This window comes from Papilio xuthus, unplaced genomic scaffold (assembly GCF_000836235.2).
Source record: "Papilio xuthus unplaced genomic scaffold, Pxut_1.1 DF829758.1, whole genome shotgun sequence".
Taxonomy (NCBI): domain Eukaryota; kingdom Metazoa; phylum Arthropoda; class Insecta; order Lepidoptera; family Papilionidae; genus Papilio; species Papilio xuthus.
In genome coordinates, this window is record NW_013528891.1 from 1,438,460 (window position 1) to 1,457,885 (window position 19,426).

Sequence of the window (19,426 nt, forward strand, 5' to 3'; positions counted from 1 at the left end):
TCTCAGTCCATTAAGATAGAACCGATAGGAAAGATCGCTTTCGGAAATAGTTCGTGCAGATTTGGGTCAGAAACGCCGCTTTTGTTAAGCCCAGTATACGTGGCAGTAAAGTTGATTATATGTTCCGAACGTTCTCTAAACTTTCAACGAAATGTATCGAATTTTTGCTCTAATATAATCACACTAAAGAACTTTGCGCGTGTACAAAAACTAACCGTTGATTGAATATCATCTTGCTAATATTAATGCAAATATTTAGATGGATGGATGATTTTTTTCACAGATATAGAACAAAGTCTGGAAGAACACATAGGTTACTAATTAATTTAATTTTAAATCCGCGCGGATGAAGTCATGGGCGACAGCTAATTATCACAAATAAAGTCAGTGATGGTAGATTTTTTTTTGTATTTCCGACTGTCAAATGGTCCAAAATACAGATGTTGGAAAGGAGAGAAAAAGAAACAACGTATAAACCTTATTCAAACCTTCGTTTGTGATTTGTTAATGACTTCACGTTGGCACACGTGTTATAAATAACATAGGGATCGGGTTAAGTACAGACCCATTACGGGAATTACCCTCAACTTGATAGATGGCAACATTTAACGCTTTACTACCGACCACTTGTGATGGTTTATGTAAGCCAGAATTAGACGTGTTCTTAAAGCTAAGTTAATATATACATACATAAATTTTTGATATAGCACGATGACACCAACCGCTGATAATATCATCCGCAATTGCAAATGCGTTGCCTACAATCGACGGAGGAGGGGACACAGGAAGATGTTTCCTATTTTATCCTATCTCTTCCTTGTAAGAAAAGTGTTGGAAGGGAACGTGGACTACAACTAAGTCTCTTATATACACTCATTAGATGAAATGCGGAATTGCTTACACTTGACGCCTATCTTCTGTGTGGTCGTGGTATTTCACCGGGCGAGCCGGGCCGAATCGAGCGAAGATGTTAAAGCGGCCTCTACCACTATTACTATATAACCACTGTTATAATATCTATAAATGCATGAACAAAGTCATAACATTGACACGGTAGTGAATTTCTACAGTACATATCTTACAAGATGTTATGACAAACATCGAAATGTAACACATTTGTAGGTAACATTAGATAAAAAGGGAATATCACCCAGCAATGCGACACTGTACAAGTGCCAGGTGAAATCTGGCTGAATGCCAGACAACGTAATATCAGAGAGTACACAAAGATTTTTATTATCGCCACAATAAATCATGATTATATACAGTAAAGTAACTTTCAGCATAACATAATAACTGAATAAACATGATGTAACCAAATGAAATAACGTCGTCTTTAAGGAGGTTGTAAACTGCTGATGGGTCACTATGAACGGGCGCGACGTGGGACATCGGGACTGGCTGAAAAGCACCTCCGCATAGCTACGCCATACTTACTTATGCCGTAATTACTTTATGATTTATTTTACCTCCGTTAAGATAACAATAAAGTTTTTTATTTATTTATAATCCTAATTTAATTCAAACTTTATATTATCTATCTATATGTAACTGGAACATCCTGTTCGGCCGCCTTTTTGTAATTTGTCTAAGAATATCCAAAAGTCGTATTGATAAACTTAAAAAAAAAATTGTTGACTTTTATGCTTTATTTTATCTATATACATAGCTTTTTAATTATGTGAATGTAATCTGAGATCTTTAAATAATATGAATATAAAATTATTGAATACATAACTTTGGAACTAAGTCAAAGCCGTCTTTAATTAGAGAACTTAACAGCTCGAAAGTTATTCTTCGAACTTGAAATTATTATTTATTATGTAGCAGTCCTACTGGAAGTTTCCAAGAAGGCTTTCATGTAAAATTAAAATTAAACGTATGGTTAATTAGTCGAATTTTACCTTTAGAATTATATAAGTTTACGTTCTCTTTATTATTCAGGAGGTACTGAAATTTTTAACGTAATTACGATCCCAATCGATTTTTCAAGCTTATATTTGTTCAACATAAATGCGACATAGAATACAGAAGTAAATATTTTAAACAATTCATTACATACTAGCTCTAGGCCTTAATATTAGGCTATGTGTTTCAGACTATGTTCTACGTGTATGCCAAATTTCAGCGAGATCCATGCATGATATCGTTTAACAAACATCCATCTATTTAAACATTCGCATTTATAATAACAGTAAAATTTTAATTTACAAAGGTGCAAAGTTTTATAACTTACATATGTGTAAAATGTATCGTAAAAAGTTTGTGAAAACACATAATATGAGTATGCTCTTTTATAAATTACTTTCTACAAAATACATTGTTTACTTTCACCAGTTTATTACTAAAATCATAAACACACGGTTTTCCACAACAAAGTAAACCATATCCGACTTTACTCTGTCTCGTTGAAAATTCTTTGCAAACTGCAAATATTCCTTTTAAGTCGACTCTTGTAGAATATTGTTAATTTTACAAAGAGCTCTTTGTCTTGTAAAGTATTTAAAAGAATCAAAAACTGCTTCGTGACTAAATTGTTCAATCAATTCTTGCAATAATTTCCTTTAAGAGGCATTCAAACATTCGAGCATCTGGTTTTTTAACAATTGTTTCAAAAGACTACTATTTTCGATTACGAATGCTTAGATGAATGGATGTATGTTGAAAGGTATCACCAAAGCAACTGAACAGATTTCAATGAAATTTGGCATACATATGCAATGTAGTCTGGAAGAACACATAGGCTATTTCTTTTTTTAAATCTACGTGGACGGAGTCACAGACGACAGCTAGTACATAATAAATTACAACAATCAATTTAAAATAAATAAAAATCTGTAGTGTCGTATAGGTAAAGGCTTTTTAACAAATTGATATAGCAATTATTGTCTTCCAAGAAAACTCATAATTTTTAATTTTAGTTTTCTAAATTCAATTTCTAATGATTTGTATTTATTATATGTTTTTCGATTTCTGATTTATATATGTACATTTATCCGACGTTCTTACGGTGAAGGATAACATCGTTATGAAACCTGCACATATCTGAGAAGATCAAAGATATGTGTGAAGTCAACTATCCCGCATTGGGCCAGCGTGGTTGACTATGGCCTAGTCACCCTTGATTTAGGGTAGTCTCCGAACCCCTAGGTGGGGACGCATAGTGAGCTGATGATGATGATTTACTATGTACTTAGGTATCACATAAGACAAGCAAATTAATACTCTAACATGAAATATTCCGCAATTTCTTAAAATTTTATTTCAACAATATGTTTTCGGAGTTTTGTTTTCAAATTATCGAAGTAACCAGGTAACGTATAAATTGGTAAAGTTTGGACATTGATACGATATGGCATCGCGCCAGAAGATAAACCAATTTTCAAATATATGGTAGGTTGGGGAAAGTTAACCTGAAGGAAGGTGTTATTTCCGTATTCAATTGGCAAGTAATTGTAAACTACCATCTTCAATTGCTCGATAAACAAAAAGGTTGGGTTTTCCGCTGTTATAACTCCGTACTACGCAAAATTAAAAAAAAAACACTTAATTAGTAACTTATGTGTTTCTAGGTTATACATCTACGTAAAACTTAAGCAAGATCCATGCAGCCGTTCCGGAGATACCTTCTAGCAAACATTTACCATCCATCCAAAATATCGCATTTATAATATTAGTAAGTAACGGAATATTTTAGTCAAGTAAAGTCAAAAGTTTTCCGCGAAACTGTCGACCTTGTCTATCTTGTATACAGTAAATTTCTCTCTAACACCTTTACCTAAATTAATTACTAAAATTCAAGATGTAAACTCAAGTGAAAACTGTATATTACTGGTAAGAGTAAACTTAACATTTACAACTTTATAAGTAAAAAAAACAGAATTACGTAAACTCTATTTACATCTCGTATGGTACCCAATTATTGAACAGCAAGAAATAACAGCATAAAATCAACAATAGCAGACGATTACAATCTCTGCCGGTCAAAGAATCCTTTGTGAATTGTAAAAGCCAATTTCTTTGTGAACTAGAAAAGTGCTGTTTGACGCAAGAATTTCCAGCAACAGCGAAGCAATTCTTGTGTAAATTATATCGCAAATTCTTTACCAGATTCTTGTTTCACAATAATAATATTTACGCTATCATAGAATACAAACAATTTTTGTTTTATAAAGGAAAAAAGTTTTTTGTTTTATAAAATTAATTAAATTTTTACCTATGCATCATGGGATTCCGCAGCCGGTGGTGCTCTATTTTTTATATATTATATTTTTTAATGTTTCTTAATTTGTATATGAAATTATTTTTACCTATTCTCAGTCAAGTTTCTTATATTTAAGAAAAGTTGATTATACCACAGTACTTTTTATAATATATATATATAACATTTAAGATAACTTTAGGTGTATTTTCTTATCAAGAAAACTTGAACCTTCTTTTATGTTTAACTAATCAAAATTAATTACTCATAAAATACTAGTTCCGTGTTCCGCAAGTGCGAAAAGTAGATTCGTTTGGCTACGCCACATTTAGGTCCGAGTTTTCTGCCTACCCTATGTGCTCCAGACGTAAGTATTGTTATTGTAAAAAAAACTCTAATTTATTTTATTTAAACCAAAGCTATTTTATCAAAAAACATAAAGTAAACAATTCCGCACTTGTCGACCGCAAAAGTAATGCTCAGAATAGTAAAAGTTTTTCAGCGACTTTCAGCTGGCATCGCGCCACTGCAAGGTAACACCTGACGCCGAAGTGAGGCCACCCATCCACTTATCTTTTTGTTCATTGCATGATTGATTTAAGTTTTATTAACGCTAGAAACTTGGCATCTTTGCAATTACAATTAAAACTATTTTAATTTTTCAGAATTTTTGACTTTTATGTTTTTTTTTTTATAATTGCCGTTGATTAACAGACAATACGTATAATTATTTAATTACCTCTAGACCTGAACCTAAGAAATAATTAACCAAAGTAGTAAAAATAGTAGAAACAAGGCTGTATTCTTGTCGCATCTAGACAGACATGTTATTATTCTTTGTTCAATTTTTTAATTATGCATTTAATATTAAAATTATTACATTCTTAAAATTTTTAGTTTATAAATATCGAATTACTTAATAACTTAGTTATTGAAGTATGTTAAAATACTGTAGTATAACTTACAATATGCAACTGGCATATCTTCGCTACTACAAAAGTTATCAGTTTCTCGAGCGAGAAATTTCATAACAATATTAACCGATGGGAAGTTTACAAGATTTGTTTGGCAGCGGTGTAGGCTTTGCTATTATTACGTAAGTTTTGTCTTGCTGAATGTTCGCACTTGAGTATGAAACGTACTTGGTACGAAGTTTTGGTGGTAACACTTCCGGAAATTTCAGACGATCGTTTATATTTCGTATTTTCATGTGAACTGGCGATTAAACAATGTATAGCTACGCAGTAGCAACATCTACAAAATAGAATGATGCTACATCGAAGCAAGATCTACTATAACAGAGAAACCTACGGGAGAGCAGGGCTTATAAAAATGTAAAGGGCTACGGTGTAGCAAGTTATACGAATGGCATAGGGCTACGGCGTAGCACCATCTACGATAAGTGCGGTTATACGCCGAATCAAGGTCTACGACAAAGTTGTGAGCTACACACTATCTAAATACAAAGAATAACCTTATTATATCTACGAAGTTGCGTAGAGCTACGTCGTACCAATGCCTACGAATTTACTTTTACAACATTGACTACAAAAATAATTAAGTCTAATACCACGTACCCCATTCACTTTAACCGCTTACTCGGTGTTCTTTGATACTTAACCTCGTTGCGTTCCGGCCATTACAGCAAAGAGCCGCTTAAAGAGAAGACCAACACTTAATAGCACTCTAATACATTCTGTGAAAGCTTTCAAGGTGCCTCGCCTTAGAACAATCCTGTAAAGCTTAGCGGAAGTATCGCTTACGCCCTCACAATATCATAAGCGTTATGTTCAGACGAAAGCTTTTTTAATAAAACTTTGTAAGCATTAAGCTTTTTTTGAATGAATAGTAATTTATACATGTTTTATCCCTTTTTGTGATACTCCATAGTTGTTAGTTAAGTTTCCATTGTAAAAAAACTTGTATAAAAACTAATATTTATATCATTCCTTTATATTGGCATCATTGTCATTGCTCTTTTCGCTTATTTCCTTCGAAAACACAGAAATTATTTCTAGATATTTTTTGATATTTTTGATTATGCGCTTCGGAAATGAGAACTATCCGTGACACATACTTGACTAAAATAAAATATTAAAGTTTAATGACTTCTAACGAATAAGGGTAAAATAACTTAAAAAGCGTTGACATCTTCGTAAATACGACGAAGTAAATCCTATTTAAGTTATCCGTTTAGTCGCTACGGTCTAGATTGCAAGTTCCTACGTAACGTTATTAAGTTTACGATAAATCTGATTTTATTAATATAAATTCAATCTACGTATGTTACTTAATTGAAAATAAAAATTAGCTAATATTTTATAAAGTATTTAAATTTGTTGTACCCTAACAGTTTGTCTGTTGTTTGCGTGATGTAAATCGCTTTTTATCTAAGTAAATGTTTTAGGCAAATATTTTATTCACTTTGTAAAAGTGTTTGTCGCTCCTTTTTCCCCGTACTATATTATATCTTCCATCTCTGTCATGTAACGAAATGCTTCTAAACCGGAAAAGTCACAATATTATTACAAACTAGCTCTCGCCCGTGACTCTATCTTTTAAAAATTAAACTTTAATATTATAGTACTATATGTTTTTCCAGATAATGTTCTATATCTTTGCCAAATTTCAGCGAGATTGTCATCTCTTTCTTTGTCAAATAAAATGAGTAGGATGGCATTAAGAATCATACAAGCTTCACAACAGTGTAAACTCAACGTTGTATTTCCCAGTTAACGTCAAAAACAAATACAAAGTGGAACTTCAATCTCAGTAGTTACCTCGTTAACGTCACATGTTCGTATCGTAAAGGGGAAAAGAAAGTCGAGCGGATTTTCTCAAAAGGAAAGTTACTAGTGCTCTAAATAAACATTTTGCAGCGCGCCTTGTGACTAGCGAGAAAGTTGTAATTAAATTTTCTATTTCGTTTTTTGTGACTTGCGAAAAGACTTTTAAGATTACTCGGCGTTTCGTTTTTACTCTATCATTCAGTCTTAGTACTGCTCTTATATTAATTTATATTTGATTTTGCTTTGATTTTAAATTGTAAAAACAAAAAGACAACAAAGATTCTTCTCGCTAAAGATTAAAAGGTAAAACGGTATTTTAACTTTCTATTTTTTCATCTTTTAAGATAGGTTGAAACTCATTGTAATTAATGTTAACATTTACTTTTTATATCATAAGGTGGGAAATGCGTGGCATATGCTTTGCCTACGTTTAATCGACGGAAGGGATGCATAGAAAGAGAATAATTTCCCTTCCCATGCATCCTCCCATCCGGAAAATCCACTTCCACTTCCCATCCCTTCCTTATAATAAAATGGGTGGAAAGGGAAAGAGAACTAAAATCAGACCTCCGGGACGCACACTCATCAGACGATACGCGGAATTGCTTCCAATTCACGGCTGTCTTCTGTGTGGTCGTAGCACCGGGTGTACCGGCCCATTTATGCGAAGATGTTAAAGTCGGCTCTACCATTGTTAAAAACTTACATATATTATATTATATGTATATTAGATTCGAATTCACGAATTTACTTTGTAATCCGTACTATAAATGGGCAATTGGCATTTGATATTACCATTTTCAATTCAATGAAATCATACAAAACTCTGTACATTGCCTCGTAAAATGAATTCACTATAAATCTGTTCTTAAATCGAATGCAATTGTAAAAGACAATACGAATATAAATTCAAAGTTTATTAGATTGACGAAACAATTCTCTTAACAGCAATAAATTCACGGATTGCGACGTAAATCCATTCGGCGATGGATAAAAAAAGCAAACTAAAGTCATTTTTCATTCCAAGCTGGCATGTTAAGGTGCAGTTCCACTGAAAGGATACGCAAGAATAGAAATCGTTTATAATACAATTAATTTTAATATCTTTTATGGGATCAGAATAAACGATGAAATCGATTTTATAGGGTATTGTAGACGATTCATTTACAGTATATGTTCATTTTTTTAAATTATTACCTAATTGATATAAGTAGGCGAAAGGCAATCGGCCGGAAGTAAAAATTAAACCAACACCATTAAACACTCATTTTTTTTTAAATTATTCAAACTTTCGTGAGACATTATACTAAACTGATATATAAACACGGCTAAACACTCACGTATGTATATACGTCCGGTGGCGGCACCGACTAGTTTCGAGCCCATCGGGGGCCCTTCATCAGGATGAGTGGCACTGGTATTATTTTGCGGACGCGGCCCGTCGCTCACTCATTTTTTTTGACAACTTTACTTTTTTTCTTTTTGTTTATTAGCCTTAATTTTATGTTTAGAAAAAAAGAAAATATAGATTATTATTTACATTTGTGTAATAATAAAGTTTTCATAAAGTCCTTGGTGAAGTTTTAAGTACTAGGAGCGCAGATTGTGAAGAGGGTACTTTGTAGGTTTTTAAAAATTCACTACTTGTTGTAAGCCTTTTGATATATTTTTTCGTTTTGAATTTTAAAGGATGATAAGCATTTAATGACTACTCCATTCACATGGTATACTAGCTGTCGCCCGTGACATCGTCAGCGTAAGATTAGAAGTATAATATTTCTTAGACATCATATAAGTATCCTCATTAAAAATCCAGTCCTGCTTTACGGATATTACCCGAAACAAACACGGCCTTTCGGACAGACAGATAGACAAACATTTTTAAAATTAGGTTTTCGTTATCGGCAACGAATATCGTGTACGAATTATGATTTTATTTTCAATATCACATACAGACAATCCAATTTTATTTTATAGATTTTAGCGCCATAGGCACACTTGTTAAAATTACAGAGTACCGTATTCAGTCGTCTGTTCAATTCCTGCCCAAAAGTATTAATTAACTTCCTAATTCTATCATTAAATATTATATTTAAACGGAAAGGTATCTATTTTTAGGTAACTTTTAACAATATTCTTCCTTACAAAAAAGTTGTTAAAGAATTTTAAAAACTTCAAATACTATTGGCATTCAAAACAAAATTGAATTTTCCAACATGAATCCATTGATTGATTTTTCAACCCGACGCAGCGCAACAATCACGCCCGATCAATCAGAGTGATAGCTTTCAATTAAATAGATTGCGATTTCCAATTTACTGGCACTATTAATTGAAAAATTAACACCAAGGAGTACAAAGTACAAGTAAAATTTGCATTTTGAATTAACCCTCGATTTTCACTTCGAAAATATATATTCTGGGACATGTTTGATAATTGTCATACCACTCCCAAATTCTTTTAGAAATCAAAGAATTATTACTCTAATATTGTTATGTATTTTTAAACATTATTAGTTTGAATCATTTGGAGCGAATGGCACGCTTTGGTTACAAAGTTAAGTGTCAGAATGATTAGTGAGGGGACATAAACATCAACATTTTAGTAAGGCTAGTGTTGCGCCGCTACACCGACACAGTGTCGGATTTTCTTCCTAACACTATCTGTATTACTTTCATTACCTATTTTGTAAAATGCACTAAAAGGGAAAATCATTGGCTCCTTAAATTCAGGTTAACCTAGATAAGAAGCCAAGCAAAGAATAAAGAAAAAAAAATTTGTAAACTATACCTACAGTAAAAACTATCGGGTAGATTACTAAATAAAGGATTACACAGATTTAGATAGATGTAAAAAAAAAAACAAATGCTAAAGTCAGTGCTATTCAGAATAACAATTTATAGAAATTTAATTCACACTGAAAGCTCGAAGCTGGTAAACGGTTTGTGACAGCCCTTAATTTATCACCGGCCCGGATGTGTAGAACTGACCTCAATTAATGGCATCCATTTTGACCGCACTGACTTAGGAATTGTGACCTTTAGCTTAAATTTAAAATAACCAACTAAAAACCTGAACTATTAAAGCGAACGGAAAGCTTTCAAAATATAATTTATAAAATAACTAGCTATTGACCTTGATTCCTTCTGCACGGAATTAAAAAAAAACTTAATGATTACTGGAACTATTCTTAAATGGAAAGCGAATTTAATACCTTGACTGTCCATGCACGCGCATGAAATACCCATGCATGCAAAGCACTCGCACGCATGCTTAGCATATGCACACAACGACACGCTCACGTATTTCCAATAGACAAACAAATCGCTTATTGAATAAACATCCTTGTTTACTTAATACACGCAATCAAGTGAGCAAATGCAGACGCAAAAACATGATTAATAAAACAGTAATATATAATTATGATTGAATAATCTTGCTTACTTTATATTCATTAATATAATAAAATAACATTAAATTATTCTGTGTTAACTGATTAATATGATATAAATATTCTGAAATTAACTTTATAAACAAAAACCGATGATTGTCATCGAAAATATTTTAAACAGGATGTGACGTCATTATAGTATGGTCTTGTATTATTTTGAGTATAATACAATGCAATATTAATTAACATAGTGTGCAATAAGTTATGTTCTAAACGGAAATAATTAAAAAAACTCGAATGAAGACTCATTTAATGACGTCACACTTATCTAAATTGATTCACCGTGGGTTTCTGAGACTCAGTTTAAAACTGTTATATCTGTTTTGTCAAAAATAATGACAGGGATGACATTATGTTACAGACACTTTGGACTCAGAAGCCATACAGGCGTTTACACATACATACATAAAACATACATTAATGTGAAACATATTGTCCATGGAAAAAAAGCAATTACTTAGGCTTAGTTAAGTTATCTCCAAGTTACAATATAGTTTCTTAGTTGACATGTGCGAAGTAATCTTGTTAGGTCAATATTTTTTCCATTAATGTCTGATTGAACGCACGCTCACGTATTAAATCTCAATTAGACCGAGCCATCACTCTTACGCGACAAGTGACGTGCAAACGATACGTACACACGGCTTATAAGAATGTAGAAGATATATTTATTTAAAGAAACGAGTGATGACGATCCCGTTTGATATAAGATTATGATGTGACCGAAAAATCTTTAATTCTAGCTTAACAAATACCCCTTTACTATAGGCTTGAGTAATAAAATATAAATAGGATGGCGAAAGCCAACATACATACCTGGTATCTCAAAAAAAAACTTTAAAAAAAACATGCATCCTGACTTAAGGACCTATACCAGGGGCTCGGCAGGAGCACCATTAGCTTTTCAGAGCCGCGGTATCAAGAGCACAAGTTGCTCTTATGATCGATAACCTTCGAAAGTTCATGGAAAGGATATGAAACAAATGACATCAACTATTTAAAATCTATCAATTTATAATACTAGCTGTCGCCCTTGACTCCGTTCTCACGGAATTAAAAAAAGTTGTAGCCTATGTGTTCCTCCAGACTATGTTCTACATTTATGCCAAATTTCAGCGAGATTCAAGCATCCGGTTCTAGAGATACCTTCAAACAAACATCAACATGCATAAATATTTCAAAGCACTTTCAAAGGTTTAAAGAAACAAATACAAAATGAAAATTCTCAACTTTAAACGTTAGCTAGATGTATTACAATCTTTACGACCGTGTGTATCAGTCAAGGAAAAGCCATTCTATATAGGAGTAGAGCTCGCGTGATGGATAGCGCCGTCCCGCAGAGTGACAAATACCTCCTTCCTGACGTGTTTACTGTGCTCACTTTACTTTGTTGTTCTGATATACATATAAATACTGATATTAGTGAAGATTTATATAGGACTAGCTGTCGCCCGCGACTTAAAAAAACATAATTAGTAGCCTATTTTTTTTTTGGAGACTATGTTCTATATCTATGCCAAATTTCATCAAGATCCTTTCAGCCGTTCTGATATCTACCTTCGCATTTATAATATAAGTAAGATTTTATTCATTCATCAGCTTACTTTACGTCCCCACTGAGGGGCTTGCCCACCCCAAGTCAGTGAATAGGTCACTAGTGAATGCTGGTCCAGTGCAGACAACACACATATCTTTGATCTTCTCATCGTAACATCGGTTAAATGTAAATATATGAATCGAAAATCACATTGGTACACGGGATTCCAACACAGGATCTGCAGATCAGACAAGTGCTTAATCCTTGAGCCACCGACGCACATCAAGATCGTGCTAAATGACAATGTTTGAGATTACATCTCTGTATTACGTTCATACACTTTAATACTTTGTTCCTTGTTACAGACGAGGAGCTAGTATTCCGTGACCGTTGGGGTGGACTGACCTTGTTCAACGTACGCAACTACACCACCAGACTGCTTATGAATAACTCTACATTTGTAAGTATAACTCTATTCATAATTGTAACAGTTCATTCATTTCTCTAATTCCTTTTTACCTTCTGGAAAGTCCTCCAAATGATATTAAGTTCTTTCTTGACCCACTATCTCTATCTTAGTTATATTGTTAATCGTGTGTTTCTTATTTAATATATAATAATATTGTGTATTATATTAGTAATGTTTAATACGGAGTTTTTAGTCTCAGAAACCTAACTAAAACCAAACTCCTAACTGTACAATATTTACTGTCATACTTTACTACTTTTATTATCTTTGAAAAACAGAAATAACAAATAGTTTTAGCAGTGAAAACTTACGGTAATATAACGTAAACATCCGTATAGACCAAACTGGTAACATATTCCAACAAATAAAACGTTATAAGTTCCTAACTCAGTTCGCAAATAAATTCTATACTCGCAGGCAACGGAAATATCAGTATGGGGAATGGATAAATCCACGGGTATGCGTGACGTGACGTCGACTGACTATCACACCGTTGCGGAGCTTAAATTTTTATTTTTATTTTATCACATATTTAACTCTACAAAAAAAATCACAGAACAACTAATAAAAACACTCAAACTGTCGCCCGCGACTCTGTCTACGTGGATATAAAAAAACTTAATTAGTGTAGCCTATATGTGTTCTTTCAAACTATGTTCTATACGTATGCCAAATTTAATCGAGTTCCGTTCAGCCGCTAGAGATATCATCAAACGCCCATCCATCCACATCACATCCATCTAGACATTCGCGTTTATAATATTAGTAGGTTAAAAAAGGTCTAGCAATCTTATTAACTATCAATGAAGTTATAAAAGCTTACACTACGGTGTAACACGCGCCCTATTGAAAGCTTTGTCGAATATAAGTCGAACGTTTTATCGAAATTTATCGCTGTCGATATACGAATACCTTCGAAACAACACAAACGAACTGAAGACACATTTAGAGGCTGTTCATTCATCTATTGTGAAAACAAGTAATGGTTTTTGTTGATAAAAACAAAGACCTTTCATCTAACAGTTTACGTATTGTAAGAACTTTGAAAGAAATATTTCGTGACCTGGTTTTATGTTAAAAGGAGAAGAAAATAAACGTGGAGTTTCTTAAGAAATTACATTTTAATGCAATTGATTTCTACAACATTTCGTCCGTTCTTAAATCCAATAACTGCGGATCAGAGTTATGGTAACTTACAGTCCCTTAGTTTAGTTTTCTCAACTAAGTCTTCACTAAGGAGTTATTTTAGTAAGAATTTAACTATAACTTAATTTAAATCTTGTAGTATTTTAAATGTCATTCAATGTATACAAAAAATAAGATAAAAAAAATTGGTGTGGTGATTTCCGATCACGATTTACTTACGTGGCAAAAGTCGATTTTTTAACTTTGTTTGTTCCGACTAATCTTCTAAACGGCTAGATTAATTTTGACTAACCTTTTACTAGAAGGTAGCTGATGGATGCAAGAGAAACTAACATTACTAAATTTAATTTCTAAACGGTATTTAATTAAGTTTAAATTAAAATATATGGCTAATATTATATATAAAATTCTCGTGTCACAATGTTAGTTACCATACTCCTCTGAAACAGCTTGACAGATTTTTACGAAATTTTATATACATATTCAGTAGATCTGAGAATCCACTACTATCTATTTTTCAAGCGACTACGTCCGCGCGGAATAAAAAACCTATGTGTTAGTCTAAGCTATATGTTAGGCCATTATGGAGACACCTTCAAACAAACATCCAGCCATTCATCCTAGATGGAACATTCGCATTTATAATATTAGTATGATGTTATCTTTCATCATTTAAATGAGGATTTAATACAAAAGAGTTTGCCTTTTGTATCGCGATCACGATCGCAATATATCAGGAAAAACGTTATTACTGCTGACTTCTCGTAAAACTATGGCGCTCTATCACACTGTAGTGAACAAATATAACATTTTTATTGCTATTTCTATTCAACGACTCATTTTTTATTGATACTAGATTTTACGTATACAGAATTCTAAGCTACATAATATATTTAATAATGTCATATAATAATTTATGTTATAAGTTGAAATTGTAATTCCTATAAAATTTATAAACACAACCAATTGTTATAAAATCTTTTATTTTGCGCACTCAGAAAATATTTCAATCAAATCAATATCTATATAAATAAAAGAAAGTCGTGTTAGTAACACTATTTATAACTCAAGAACGGCTTTACCGATATGCCTGAAAATCCGTGAGGAGATAGCTTAGAGCCAGGAGACGGACATATCTATCCATTTGCATCAAGAACTGCTTTTTATTTAACTTACTAATATTATAAATGCGAATGTTTAAATGGATGTGATGTGGATGGGTGTTTGAAGATATCTGTAGAACGGCTCAACGGATCTCGATTAAATTTGGCATACGTATAGAACATAGTCTGAAAGAACACATATGCTACACTAATTAAGTTTTTTTTATATATCCACGCGGACGGAGTCGCGGGCGACAGCTAGTATTTTATAATTTTAATAACCCTAAGCATATTCTAGTAGTACACAAAAGACGTATTTGATTACGATTACGTAATTGATTTATAGAATCAAGAACGTGTATCAAACAAATTTGCGTGAAAAATGACCGTAACGGTGTGATAGTCGGATGGATAGAAAATATTTGTAGAGATACGTTCGTATCCGACATTATGACATGCTACAAGTATATCTATATGTATCGACTAGATTTTGTAGCTTACGAACAATAAAATCTAAGAATATCTAGGTCATTGTAAAACAAATTTTGATTTATTATTCTTAATACGATATATGCTACAAGTTTAAAATTACTATTCATCGCCATTTTATATATTCTGTAATTCCTTAACCTAAAACAAGTCAATAACACTTGTTTATTTAATATAACAACATTAATCATTTGTATGACGATTCAACAGATTATTTAAATATTTGAATCTTAAATATAAAATAAAAGTATTCAAATTATCATGTTAATTATCTGACAGTCATCATCATCATCAGCTCACTATACGTCCCCACCGAGCGGCTCAGAGCCTACCCTAAGTTAAGGGTGATTAGGCCATAGTCAACCACGCTGGCCAAGTGCGGGTTGGTTGACTTCACACATATCTCTGAATTTCTTCTTAGATATGTGCAGGTTGTATCACGATGTTTTCCTTCACCGTAAAAACGTCGGATAAATGTACATTTGTAAATCGGAAATCGAAAAACACATAGGTACATGGCGGGATTCAAACCCAGGACCTGCAGATTGCAAGCCAAGTGCTTGACCCCTGAGCCACCGACATCTATAGTATCTGACGGTATTTCGTTATCGTAAATTAAAAGTATTGTAATTGCTCGTCTGAATGATGGCCATGTTTTTTCTGACATTCGGGTTATGGAAAAGACAATGTAACAGCGGTGTTTTTGAAAAAGTTGTTGTTTACAATCCCAAAAGAAATATTTAAGTTAAAGAAGACTGTGTTTTATTTGAAAAACTATTCTCCGGCTGTGACCCCCACACTATAATGATGTTAACAATTAATATTTGTATAGACATAAGAATAAGCCGTACTCAGAGTCTAACTTAGAGTCTAATTTTTGATTTCTAAATGTAAAAGAACCGAGATATATTTGGCAGGACTGAGCCAAATCAGTAACATCTGCCTACCCCTTTGAGTTACGGGTGTTGGTTTTGTTGTAATTATCTCTTACTCAATCTACACTAAGGGTCTCACTTAGCGGCTTATTAATGATGTTGCAAATAAATTATATTTCTTGTGTTGATTTATTCGCTAAATAAAACCACCTTCCCAAAACAAGTTCGGTCCATTTTGTATCTCACTTAATCTTACAAGCCTACCACGTAAATATACTAAAAATGTTTACGATAAAAAAGCGATGTATCTCTAGGGAATAACGAATTGTTTCCAAATTCTGTCCGTTACATAATATAGGCCGGATCTGTATCAAGTTTGACCGACGTGAAAATATCACGCCATTTATCAGTTACTTGAATGTTGGATGTATTGTCGACGTGTTGGACTGTGAATTTATTTGAAAAGTAAAATAATTTATTTGATAAAAGTATTGCTAAAACGATATATATTATAGTTATTTCAACAATTTTTCATTCCTAATTTAAAACGACAAAGTAATCTGACCAAGTGTGCTTAGGGCTACATAAATTAATATAGCACACTAGCGCCCCCATCGTACAGGGAATGCGAAGTGTAGGTCGAAGACGAACATTCTGCCTTAAAAAACCTACGCCAGTGGTTCGGAAAGAGTACCCGTTCGCTTTTCAAAATCGCGGTGTCAAGGGTGCAAGTTGCCTTAGTGATCGCCGACCTTCCAAAGAAAATGGCACTATAAGAAGAAGGGCTTCAATCCCATGCCAAGAAAAAAGGTTTCGGAAAAACTTTGCGGTCCCGCGTGTATATAGTACATAGGATTTTATTAAATCTTTTTTGTATATTTATTAATTAATATTTTAATCACCAGAGGGAGTTGAACGCAGTAGACTTCAAAGTATCGGCAGACCTGAAGTTTGTACTACTCATATCGGACGTCCGGCGAGGCTGGAGACATGCTAGGCTGGCCCGCTACCACGTCTATGACGTCATTACTAGGTCAGTTAATAATTCGTTTAGCACATAGGATTCTATGAATATTGCATGTGAAACCAACACTATGAATCGGTGGCAGTTAATGTGTTAAAAGAAAGAAAAAAAAAATACTCTGACACAATAATGCACAAACACTATATTGTCTGAGAAAATGTACTATTTATGACATTATATTGGCAATTTAAAATCAAATAATTGTTTAATGATAATGGAAATAAGCTCAAGATGTAGTCGGAACAAAAACACATCATCTAAAAACCAGCATAACATCCATTTTCGAATAAAGAACATACTAAAAATCTGTCAAATCGGTTGATAGCACAAAGTTCTTTCAACTTCGATTGGTCATCACCCGATGATTTATTTGATTAAAGCTTTCAAAATTAGAACGTCTTTTTTGTTATATTTCAGGAACAAAATACCAATATCACCAGTTGAAGACGACCGATCTGCCCCACTGCTGCAGTACGCCGAATGGTCTCCGGTCGGGTCTAGTCTGGTATTCGTGCATGACAACGACATCTATTACAAACCCCGCATACTAAAGACACTCGTCTGTAGGATTACTAATACGGGTACATATATTTTGGTTCATGACAAATACTGTGTAGCTATTGGTGGATGCAATGGGGGCTTAAGCGCATAGGGGCTCAAACCCCCATCGTCATTCATGACACAAATTTTACGTGGTTTTTAGAATTGTTCTGCTTTTGTCCAATGAACTAATTGATATGAAATACTGTGTTAATTGATTTATTTTAGAGGACGTTATCGAGTTATATAAACTAGCTGTCGCCTGCGCCTCCGCCTTACGGAATTAAATAACTTAATAAGTATATGCTACGTGTCTTCCAGACACTGTTCTACATCTGTGTTAAATATCATCAAGATCCGTTCAACCGTTCCGGAGATAACTTCTTACAAATATTCATCCATCCACCTATCCTACCATTTATATAAACTTTCGCATTTATTTTAATAAATAACAAATTTAACGTATCCTTTCGCTAGAATGTCATCAAGTTGATCGATACTCGTACAAAAGAACAAAGAAATTTATAATGCAATACAGACTTTCTAAGCTATCGAATTACATTTTCAACGTAGAAATTCATTTAAAATTCTAATCATCTGAAAATTAGTTGCAGTAACTATTTTAAAATGTACAGTCATGTGCTTAAATATGTATACCATTACGAAACTTGTATAGGAATTCGATTTGAAAAAATACATATGCACGTAATTTCGAATGACATGTATTCATATCGGAATTATATGGATGAATATGTATACATATTTTAGAAACCGAAAGTGTAAAAAAGTTTCTTAAGCTTTGTAAATGTATAAATATTTATGCAGCTGACTGTACATAATTTATTATAATGCAACTAAATCATTTAAGTAAAACTTTTAACAAAATAAGCTACCTTTTCTTACATTCACAATAGAATAGAAATTGGTTCACTTGTTCACTCGATAGTGTTATAAATTTCCAGCACAATAGCGCTACAATACAACAATTAAGAACTTCCTTTGTTGGACTCCGGAAGGGAATATTTTCTATGCAATTTATATTGAATTATAGAACTTTGTCGTTTCAGTTTTAATGTAAACTTTACTAAGGCTATACTCGAATTTCTAAAACGACAAAGGCGTTGTAATCTTATTGATTATATTCATCTAAATAAAATTGTATTGTCTGTATGTAATTTCGAAAAATAAAACATATTTCGAGGTCATGTTACGTTGCTTATAATGAAAAAAAACATTTTTGAATTCTTATCTGTCTGTCCCAATCCGCATTTGTTTTGGGTAATCACCTAAACGGCTAGACCGACTTTGAGGGGACTTTTACGTGAAGGTAGCTGATATATCCGGGAGACACTAAGGCTACATTCTTATTCTACGCTTACAAATTCCGCGGGCAACAGCTAGTTCGAAATATGTCGCGTTGAACTAAATCCTACTGTAAAATTAGCATCTATTAATATTGTTATCCCAGTATTTTCAAAGAGAACGACAAGAATGAGAATACATATGTCATTTTCCAAACAATCCATTCAAACTTCGATATCCCTTTCGTCTTAAATACAAGTCTGTACGCAGGAATCCCCGGAGTTATTTTCAATGGTGTACCGGACTTCCTCTACGAGACGGAAGTGCTACGCTTAGACCGTGCATTATGGTTCAGTCCGGACGGACAGACGTTACTCTACGTGACATATAACGACAGCCTGGTACAACAACACAAGTATCCCTGGTACGGGTTGGACCAGCAAGAACCACCTGCGTACCCAACCATTAGGACGCTTAGGTATCCTAAGGTATGAATTGGT

The 19,426-nt window shown here is 33.2% G+C and overlaps 1 protein-coding gene across 2 annotated transcripts in view; it reads left to right on the plus strand.

Moving 5' to 3' along the window:
* The window catches only part of LOC106128707 (inactive dipeptidyl peptidase 10), a 131,476-nt gene that overhangs the window by 107,323 nt on the left and 4,727 nt on the right, over positions 1-19,426 (plus strand). For both annotated transcript variants that reach the window (XM_013327177.1, XM_013327171.1), the window contains exons 3-6: positions 12,344-12,438; positions 16,966-17,093; positions 17,502-17,665; positions 19,197-19,414. In XM_013327177.1, the coding sequence (XP_013182631.1) occupies positions 12,344-12,438; positions 16,966-17,093; positions 17,502-17,665; positions 19,197-19,414 (605 nt within the window). The remainder of the gene's footprint in view (positions 1-12,343; positions 12,439-16,965; positions 17,094-17,501; positions 17,666-19,196; positions 19,415-19,426) is intronic.